The following is an 11,537-nucleotide window of genomic DNA, read 5'->3' as shown; positions in this document are numbered from 1 at the left end:
GTTACTCAAGTTGTCAACCTTTTGCATTTTATCCCATTTCGAATATATGGATTTATTTCGACCTTTGCTTGATTTCTTTTCATGCAAAATAAATATTTCCTTGAATTCAAAATTTCGACAATTTTCTCGACTCTTTGCTGGAAATTTCAAATATTATATTTCGACATTTCGACTCAGTGTTCCTCCAAATTGCAAATTTTAATAGTTTTAAACTAGCGCCGTCATTTTCATGTTCTTCTTAATTCTTCGTTTTTTACATTTCAGTTGACACATTGCAGGTGCATGGACTAAATTCAGTTGAAAGGAATTGTTTATTGAGATTCCTGTACATCTACTGTTACAGTAATTTCAATTGAACTCTCTTTCGAGCATTTTAACAAATTGACTGAACATGTTCTTCAACTTTTCTAGTATGCAGTCGACGCCCTCTTGTTGTTTGCACGTTAGTGATTAAACCGTGATATTGACAGAATGTCACTGAGTTCTGCATGGTTGCCATTGTATTACTTCTGTAAGTCAATTGGGTTTACACTCTGACGAACAGTGAAGAGCTGTAAAAAAAATGTTATGGCCAATATTCTTTGTCGAGACACGTTTAGTAATTGGCTGGTGATTTCATTCATTGCCACCCTTTACTTCAAACTAAACAATCAAAACAATGTATGAGGAATACGGAATAGGTTCGTTGCCAGTCATAATTATTACGGTAATTAAGTTATATTATTAAAACGTGTGCGACAGGTGATAAGTTATCAAAGAGTACTTCACACTGAAAAATGTTGAATGTTAAAACTTTGAAGCGTTAAAATGACTTTCACTAACACTCTTCATTCTAATATTGAATATTCTTCTCTAATGTACGTCTGTGATTCCGATTTAATTTCCATTTGCTTACAACTGCCGTTTGTGTTGAATCTGTCGAAATCTAGTGATGTAAAACACGGCCTACATGATAAAAGAAAGGGTATGTCCCTACAAATAGTACTATGTTATGTTACGGTATTACGTCGAAGAATAGGAAAATAAACCACTTAAATAATGAAATATAGAAAATACGAAAGTGTTGTGTACTGTAAAAAAGAGTACAACGTCAAATAAGTTGTAAACAGTAACTTGATTTTTTTTTTTAATCCGCAGTTGTAACAAAACTTAAATTGAATTTCTTCAAATGGTATTTAATAGCGCGCATAAAATCACCTGTTTTCCTCAATACCCTCCCCCCCCCCATACCCCACACCGTCTCCGGTCCACCCAGACTGAGAATACAATCAATGTACACATCCACATAAATGGCCATTACCCGCAACAAGATGTTCATTTTGTGTTTTATTAATCCCATCGTGACCATGTGTTCGGGAACTAGAGAACTTTCTTATCAAAAATTAGTAACAACTGATAAGCAATCAAGCGCTTGGTTTTTTTTTCTAACTGTTCCTTCGAAATTGAAATAAAAACACTTGTTTTGTTTTTTAGAGCCGGAAACTGAAGTAATATAAAAATACTCCATGACAGATTTCGATATCAAACCAATCGATTGAGATATAATTCCGAAACAGTAAGACATGCAGACACTTTATTGTGTTACACCGGGCACTCATACTTTGGAATTTTTTCTATTCTTTCAATATCTTTAAAAATATGCCCTCGTGTAGTGAACCCAAAGTATAGTTAATTTTTCTGAAAAAAAAATTATACCTTCATCTTTATCATTTTAATTTACAGTAGTCTACAAATATGTTACAGCTCAATATCAGCTCGTGAATAATAAAATCAACAATTTAATTTGATCAATCTGAGAAACGTATCGGCGTCCGTGCTGACATCGAGTTATAATATGCTGATGATTATGTTCGGGTTTGCTGATATTTCTGAGTAACATATGCAATATCGACCGTGATATGATAATATTTCAACTGTAAACATAACTGATTTATGAAGTACAAAGATTATGTTCCCTTTTTCGGAAGTTAAAAACGACTGCAACACGTCTAGTACATGTTTATGATGACAACATTTAGTGGTGTAGCCCAGGATTTCTCAGAAGAGGGAGCCCGGGAGGCAAGTATCGGAAGCTACCGATCAGTTTAAAGCGAAGAAGAAAAAGTAATTTTGACCAATAGCCTATATCACTTTTTGGGTAATTACGTAAAACAAAAAGCAGGAACAGAAAACACACCAAGAAAGAAAGAAGATATCGACATATGGGATGCTGAAATGAATACAGTTTTAGAAAAAAGATATTGACCTATGGGATGCCTAAATGAATACAGTTTTAGAAAAGAGATATCGACCTCTATGGGATGCCGAAATGAATACCTTAATAAACGTTCCTAGTCTGAACTATCAACCGTCAAATGGATATATTTTTGCAAAGTTTTATTAACGGAAATAGAAAAGAGAGGGTATAGTTATATCCTATTACCATATGTATTAATTGAAGCAAGTTATAACTCGATCTGTATTTTTTTTTAATTGTTCTCACTTTGACAGAAACTGGCCTTGTTATACAACCCATATTGCCTGTCATGTGTGGTCTATAGCGACTAAACGCTATGGCGCGTGGACAAAGAAGTGTCGCGAAAAAGGAGGGGAGGGGTTGGGGATGGGGAGAGGAGATCTATCCAAGCTGGCAGACTGAATATTACCACAAAATAGGATACAGAACATAAAATGTATACGTGTACGGTAACAACCTTAACAGGCGAAAATTCTTCAACATTGGTTCGAAAAGTTGCAAAACAGCATTTTACATCTAAGCATCCATCCGAATGCGTCTCACTGATAGACCCCTCACAGGACAACGTAAACCCACCCGGCCACCCTCCCCCTGTCCCCACCAACTAACATTACTAGTAGTTGCGCCCCTGCTTTATCCATGTCAAAGCTATAGCTTTCACTGGGCGGATATCTGGTGGGTTGTAAGGCGTAGAGTTACCCAATTGCAAGTCAAAGAACACTAAAAAACATGATTGGGGAAAACCATCGCATATGTTGATTTTAAGAAGTATCGTGCATGACTGAAGGTCAACTATGTTATAGTGTAGGCTGAGTTGGCTTTTAGGTTGAATGCGTAATGAACGTGTACCCGGGGGACCGACTGAACCGCAGAGAAGGGTACGCGGTTCCGATATTTTGGGACCGGTCCCATCACGAAATTACCAACTTTCCCTCTCGTCTCTCGCCCACCTACTCCCCCCCCCCTCCCATAAAAAAAAATGACGTAGGTCTATTTTTATAATCACTCCCATGCCGGGGAAAACATAATTCAGGCAAAAGTAACCAGTAATCAAACTATGAAATATGTAACCAATATGAGTTCCTCACTGTCCACCGCTGTAATGAGAAATAGGGAAGGGTGATTTGGCCAATTGAATTCCTCTAACCAACTATATTACTAATCCACACAATCCATACTGCAAATGGTGCAATAAGGTTTCCATGGTAGTTACTCGGGACAATCAGGCACAGATGATTATGATGAACATCTAAGTTTGCCCCTGGAGACTGATGTTGACTGTTTTCAAATTACGTCACCATTTAAAAATCCTTCAAGCACTTACCAAGCCCATATCTGCTGCCACCTACTATCGAACATTTCAAATCGGATGAATTTGAAAGTATACATTCAAACAATGGATCATTTATTGCCGTGTAAATAACTGGCATAACTTCCTAAACAATTTCGAGACATTCCCACAATGACGCCACTGAGTGGCAATTTAAAACCCATATACCCACCTAATATAATTACTGGGCTTCGAAGTAGGCCACTTGCCTGCAAGTTCAATTATGTCTAGTTACTTAAAGGAATTATTTCTGAACTTTGTATGGACCAATCGCTTTCAAGCTTCAGAACACTCTTCTGTTTTTTCTTCTTCTTCTTCTTCTTCTTTTTTCGGCTTTTTTTTCATTGTAGGCCTATCCACATTTTACAGTTTTAATGAAACAGGAGTTGAAAAGAATAATAAGAAAGTTCACAATGACAGCTACAAAACCGCTTCAGGTATGTTTATATAACCAATGTATGGGGATTACGCGATTAACCCAATATATATTATATATTTGTGCTGACCCTTTGGCAAGATATAAAGTGCAGTTAGCTATGTATGAAAATTGTGTAATAAAGGTTTCCTTTGTATATACGTCCAAAACGAAATGTAGGTCGGATAACCGGAATATGAGTATACATCTAATAGGAAGGGCCAGCGTTGTGAAAGAACATACGTGCTATATAATCATACTTATTAATAGCTTTCAGCACAAACATGTGGATGGTCTTGATAAACCTTATATACACAATATTACCAATAGGGGTCGGATCTTATGATAAAGGAATTTTTTAGTAAAATACCACATTTTTCTCGTCAGTTGCGGGTTTTATGTCAGTAAAAGGATGCATTTTTCGTACGTGATCTTCGTCGTGATTCTGACGAGCCATCTTCTCAGCTTGCATTGCTCTTCCTCTCAGGGTGAGTTTAAAATTTAAAATAAGTCATAAGGGTCGGCGTTATTAGTGTAGGGTATGTACGACGTCCATATTACATGTATTTACTACGTATGTTTAAATCTCTTATTATTTACCTAAAAAGTATATTATTTATCAAGCACACATACATATGATGCAATGATTTTTATAAGAGGCGTAGAAAAATCGAGCAGTGTGTGCTCTCCTATATATAATTGGCCTGATCTGATTTGCATATACAACACTAGGCGAATGTTGTTTACGTCCATCATTACATCTATTACCACGGGATTACATTGTAGACGCAACGAAAAATAACTTGAGGTATATTGGTATTTGTAAATTAATACAAGACATCGATAAATAGCAGTGGTTTTTCTTGAGTGGCTTTATCCTAGAAATGATTCGGGTAGATATTCACAACTATATATGAAGGATACACCATAATTAATACGCATTAATAATGTCCATGCCTCAGTCCAGGACAAATTTGGGTATTTGCTAGACCTTTTTCTGACAAATTCTAATAACTTCTAGCAACAAAGAAATGATGTAAATTGATATTTGTTCTAAATAAATCGCTATTACACATTAAGCATTGTCATTCGAGAAAATTATAGGCTCATGTTCTTCTTGTAAAATTTGTCTTAGTTTGTGTGGAGCTCAATTAAAGTGTATTGTATACTATGATTTGATTAAATCATCCAAACGGCTGAATTATAGTACTTAGCGGAAGGCTGGGACCGTAATTACACATGTATACACACAGACACACAAACACCTGCACGCACAACTCTCTTTTTCCGAGAGAACGGTCATCACTTATCTAGTTGACCTCCTATGGATTAATTATGTTTCCTTTTAACCAAGAAATGAGTTATTCACAAGTGAACTTCAACATATCTTGCATTATTGCAAAACGAAACCCACAATGATGTATTTCAAGAGCAATTCCCTTAACAAATGGGAACGAAAGATAAGCGAACAAGAAGCAATATCATGCACTATCATTCTATGCCGACAGGAAAAAAGCCTTTCTAATATTTCATAATAATATTTTCAACGGTTGAAAGATCATTACTCGACTGTTTGGATTGTAACACATATATACATGTCCTATAATTTTATTGGTTTTTTATTTTGGGGAGGGGGGGAGGGGAGGGGAGGGGGCGGGGGAGGCTGAGCCATCTCTTATTTCTTTTTAGAGCGAAGGAGGGTGAATATAGTCCCCAATAGTGGTTGCGCCCCTGTTGTACATTTGAAGGCCAAAGCACTATATACATATAACCGATGGTTTATCACGGATATCCGAAACCTATATCCGTCCTCGTTTCTTGTACCATATGTTTTACCATCAAAGTACATCAATAATTTAACAACGGAGGAATCTCATATATCCATTCATATACATTACTAAACTTGTGCGTCACAAACTCATATTGTGAGTAACACAATATAGTCTATGTAAATTAAACAGGACAGTCTATAGTATTGTCTTCATCGCATCAGACGTTTCTGCGTTTTTTTTTTTCGAGCAGGTTTACTGAACCTTCTGAGTATTTCCTGTATAATTAGGTATAAGATCGTAATTGATCGAGCAATAAACAATTCCATTACGTCATCAGCATTTTGTCACCCAGATAAAAAAAAAATTTTGATTACCTCATTTTCAACAAAAATATGAAGAAGCAATGCCACCATTTCCTATTTATAAGTTTATTATTTAATTTCAACTGGTTAATCAAACTATATATATATATATATATATATATATATATATATATGTGTATGTATATATATATATGTGTGTGTATGTATATATATATATATATATATATATATATATATATATATATATATATATATATATATATATATATATATATATATATATATATAGTTGGTTGGTTGGCGTCTATCTTGGCGCAGAGTGCTCTATGTCCGGTGGACAGAGCGGAATCAGATGATCGCTAAACGCGTGAAACTCCGAGTCACAACTACTAGCGTTACACTAGCCTCAACATATATATATATATATATATATATATATATATATATATATATATATATATATATATATTATTATTATTATTATTATTATTATTATTATATACAATTATATAGATTGCCCATCCGGTAACTTTGATACAATAACGAGAACATCTGATGGCAACACGTATGCATTCCAAGGAGGACTAGTCGTACAATTAACCGACGATGGAACTGGAATCGTCTCCGGATATCCGAAACCGATAGATGATGTCTTTCCCGGTCTACCTTCTAACTTAGACGCATCTATACTTTACCCAACGGGTAAAAGCTACTTTTACAAGGTCAGTTTGTCAAAACGGTGGATTTTCCTTTTCTTTATCTTCTTTCTTCCTTCTTTCTTATATTTCTTGTTCTTCAAATTCTTCTTTCTCAATTTCATCTTCTTTTCCGATTTCTTCTTCCTCATTGAAGGTTATAGCTCTCCACATAGCCTCTACATTAAGAGAAAAGGGAAAACGGGAACTTTTATTTTCGATACAATGTCAATGCATTAATGAAATTCTTATACTTGAATTGAATTAAATTTATATGCTACATTCCATTTTTTTTTACATTTTGAACAGTATAGGATAAATATAGATGGTATCAAATACAGTAAACAGTAAATATAGAGTAATGAAATAACATATATGTGAGATGAAACTAGAGGAAACAGAAATAAGTGGATACTTTTCTGGTCTGGTCCCTTTGTAACAAAGAAAGTGCAAAGTACAATTAGAAGAATTTTTGGTTGCAATGTCACCTTTCCGTTGTGTCTCATATCGTTTTCACGACATCCACGATTTCATGTTTGCCTATATGCCTGGACTGCTCCCTTTAACAAACAGTCGATAATGACGTCATAACCTCAGTCCAAATTGTTCTTTGTTAATCAATAAACATTACCAAATGTGTGGTTCTTTGTCCGTTTATACTAATAGGGAGACATATACTGGCGTACCACTGGTACCACCGTCGACAGTGGTTACCCAAGGAATATTGGGTCAAATTTTGTGGGGATACCAACAGATTTAGATGCTGCATTGGTCGATCGGGACAGTCGATATGCATACTTCTTTAAAGGTACACTTTTAGATTTCGCAACGTATTTTTATAAAACAATATATTTATATAGATATATATATATATATATATATATATATACATACATATCTATACATATAAATATATATATACACACATATATATATATATATATAAATATATATATATATATATGTATATATATATATATATATATATAAGAACAGTACAAAAAATCGCGGTTATCCCGATATTGTACTACACTGCTGTTCATGTACCTTGTAATGTTTATAAGAGGAGAAATGTGAACTGGAAATTGTGACTATGTCGTTTACTATTTTTCTGGCACACACCTAGATCAAAAAAATATGATCTCAAACGTTGGGATCGAAACTAAGCGTTTGGAGTCAACTAATTCCCCCCACCCCACCTACCCCCCCCCCCTTCCCCGAACACTTATTCCGCAAACCCCAACATGAACTGGAAGGAATTTACTTCATGAACTTAGATTGTGGCAATAGTATAGAAAATGATCGATTTAATTCAAATATTTTACCACTCGACGAAACCATTCGTCCCTTCATGGTTTACATATTACATATATGTCATGAATAACCATATTACATATATGTCATGAATAACCATATTACATATATGTCATGAATAACCATATTACATATATGTCATGAATAACCATATTACATATATGTTATGAATAACCATATTACATATATGTCATGAATAACCATATTACATATATGTCATGAATAACCATATTACATATATGTCATGAATAACCATATTACATATATGTCATGAATAACCATATTACATATATGTCATGAATAACCAGCGACTGTCACAATGATGACGTCAGAGTTCAGTATACATTGTATACATCACTTGTATCAACGCAGGGAATACCAAGAACTCAGTTATTGTAGTTATGACTGGTCCCAATCAAGACCACCAACAGAGAAAAGGTGTATTTAGGGAGTATATGAGTTTACTTGTTCGTTCCTGTGGGGGTTGGGGTTAGGGTCGGGATTGGTGCATGTGGTGTGGGGAACTAGGTCTAAGATAGTGAATTTTCCAATAAATAAATTCAATTAAAAAAAAAACATATCTTTTCTAATGCACTTCCTGCATCTCTTTAGGGTACTTATACTTCCTAGTGTTACTGGCCCAAGTCAATAATTTAACAAGTATGTCTATCCATAGCAAAAAATGAATGACTGCTTTGAATGTGGCTGGGAAAATGGCCGAGAGGTCAAGATTCATGATTCTGGATAATAAAGTATAAAGTTATCGTAACCAAGGAAACGAAGTGGTGCTCGGGACAAGTTATACACAGCATCGTCTCGAAAAAAAGATAAAACGTTTTAACACCAATGATGACGTTGTGCCAAACGATGAGATAGACGATATAGTTTTTGAAATTGGTTCTTGTCCCTCCCCCCCTGCCCTACCCACACCCACCCTCACCGTTACTCGTGTGCCATTGCTTCGGGTCGAAAGGTGAGCAAAAGACATTTGTGTAGGTCTACTAAATTATATCTGTTTTTGTTTTAAGAAAAGGAATGGTGCTTGAGAGCTTTCATGAAATTAAACTTAAAGATTAAAGATGTTGAACTTTTGATATGTTCCCTATATGCATTGATGCAGGTATCTACTGCTGGTATTACGACATCCACTTTAGTCGAGTTGTGCAGACGTTACCACTAGCGATAAGGGATAGATGGCCTGGAATTGTTCCTCCAGTGGACGCAGCCTTTCAGTGGAGTAATGGTGTACAATATTTCTTTAGCGGGGATAGATATTATAGATTTAACGATCGAGAAGGAATGGTTGCCGATGGTGGTTACCCTCTTCCAGTTGCCTCTAGTTGGCTCGGATGTCCGGACGATGATCCGGGAGTAAATTGGATAGAAGTGTGCAATCCTGATCTTTGTTCTCTGGGGTCAGGTACGGGCGTACAATAATAATAATTAATACTAATAGTAATAATAACAAATATATCATACATTCCATGCACTAAGCGATTGCTTGGCTAGAAACAATTGTGAACGATATGTTGTTAATCTTCATGTGTACAGCTGTCTGTATGCGTTTTGACGGAACAATGAGCAAGTTTTTTTTTCCAGTTTTCACAAAATAAAATGTTAAACGCTTACGCTAAGAGGCTCCACCGCTAACCCCTTCCCCCCCCCCCCCCTTACCACCACCACCAACTCCGTTCCGCCCGTCGTTTATCAACTGATGGAACCTCGACGTTTAGTCAAGCTAATGTACGATTTTATTATCGAATAACATCAAACTATTGTTTTACAACATCAAATCAGAAAGTGTTTCAATTGTCAAATTGCAGCTAAAGTGTTGCTGAAATACTAACACCCGACCACCTCCTGTGTGTTCCGATGGGGTGTAAATTATAAAGGGTTTTAGGACAACTGTCACAGTATGCATACCGCTTCTCCTAACATTGCCATGATAAATTTACCTTGTTTGTTCTACACAATTTTTCAGAATGCCTATCGGGTAACTTTGATACAATAACGAGAACATCTGATGGCAACACGTATGCATTCCAAGGAGGACTAGTCGCACAATTAACCGAAGATGGGAATGGAATCGTCTCCGGATATCCGAAACCGATATGTAATGTGTTTCCCGGTCTACCGTCTAACTTAGACGCATCTATACTTTATCCAACGGGTAAAAGCTATTTCTTCAAGGCGAGTATATTTCTCCTTTTCAATAGCCATCATGACGCCATCTTCTCAGTTCACAGTTTCCGTGTAAGTGCATTGTTTTATCTACATATTTTTTACGTCTCGTTCTTATTCATAGGGAGTCATATACTGGCGCACCACTGGTACCACCCTCGACAGTGGTTACCCAAAGGACATTGCGACGAATTTTGTTGGGGTACCAACAGATTTAGATGCTGCATCGCTCTATGGGGACAGTGGAAATGCATACTTCTTCAAAGGTACACTTTAAGATTTCGTAAATATATATATATATATATATATATATATATATATATAAACCTTAATGGTAAAACAGGCATTTGAATTAACTTTCCTCTCCCCCCCCCTTCTCTCCTCACTACACACACACACATACACACACACACACAAATAGTTGTGTCTTACATTCAGACTGAGGATCCCATTGGTTTTCCATTGTTCCAATCCATGAACCCTAACGTTAACAATGTTGAATCACCACTTTGAATGTGGTTGACCAAATGGATCATATTGATCGATACGATCAATATTGGGACAAGAAAACAAGAATCTTAACCAAACGGGAAAAAGAATTGCCACAATCGATATTATAGGTAATTGAATTTAAAAAAAACAGTTCATAGGGTGCCTCACGCAAACCCCGACCTTACCCACCATTTGTCGAATATATCATTGTGAAGCGTTGGGAGGAGGTCGGGGCGGGGGGGGGGGGGGTATGGGTTAAGTAAAGACATTTGTTTACCAATCAGGACATCTCTGTTATCATTTGAGAATGGATTAATGGAGAGCTTGGTTAATTTCCTTTTGATGTTGAACTATTGATATGTTCCCTATATGCATTCATGCAGGTGACGAGTACTGGCGTTACGACGTTCGCAAAAGTCGTGTTGAACACACTTTACCAATGGCGATACGTGTTGGATGGCCTGGAATTGGTCCACCAGTGGACGCGGCCTTTCAGTCGAGTAATGGACGACAGTATTTCTTTAGTGGGGATAGATATTATAGACCAGAAAACAATAGTTACCCTCTTGACAGCGCCTCCAATTGGCTAGAATGTTCGAATGGAGACCATGGCATGGGTTGGATAGACGTGGATGATGATCGTGAACTCTGTTCTCTTACAACAGGTAGGTTGTAAAAAGGCATTGAAGACTCGCGCACAAAGAAACGTCTCATGCCGGTAATCTGACCTAGTTTCGAATGAGGTGTAACAGAAGTGTATAGACACCACCATCGATCCC

General features: G+C 36.3%; 1 protein-coding gene across 1 annotated transcript in view; it reads left to right on the top strand.

The window, feature by feature from the left end:
- Positions 1 to 4,269: 4,269 nt before the first annotated feature.
- Positions 4,270 to 11,537, top strand: part of LOC139966652 (uncharacterized) — a 19,265-nt gene continuing 11,997 nt past the window's right edge. Inside the window, exons 1-7 of the mRNA XM_071969900.1 lie at positions 4,270 to 4,469; positions 6,590 to 6,798; positions 7,438 to 7,579; positions 9,206 to 9,505; positions 10,067 to 10,275; positions 10,391 to 10,532; positions 11,142 to 11,423. Of these exons, the coding sequence (XP_071826001.1) occupies positions 4,394 to 4,469; positions 6,590 to 6,798; positions 7,438 to 7,579; positions 9,206 to 9,505; positions 10,067 to 10,275; positions 10,391 to 10,532; positions 11,142 to 11,423 (1,360 nt within the window). The 5' untranslated portion in view covers positions 4,270 to 4,393. The remainder of the gene's footprint in view (positions 4,470 to 6,589; positions 6,799 to 7,437; positions 7,580 to 9,205; positions 9,506 to 10,066; positions 10,276 to 10,390; positions 10,533 to 11,141; positions 11,424 to 11,537) is intronic.

The sequence above is a fragment of the Apostichopus japonicus genome, chromosome 4, assembly GCF_037975245.1.
Source record: "Apostichopus japonicus isolate 1M-3 chromosome 4, ASM3797524v1, whole genome shotgun sequence".
NCBI lineage: Eukaryota > Metazoa > Echinodermata > Holothuroidea > Aspidochirotida > Stichopodidae > Apostichopus > Apostichopus japonicus.
This window is presented reverse-complemented; position numbering and strand designations above follow the sequence as displayed.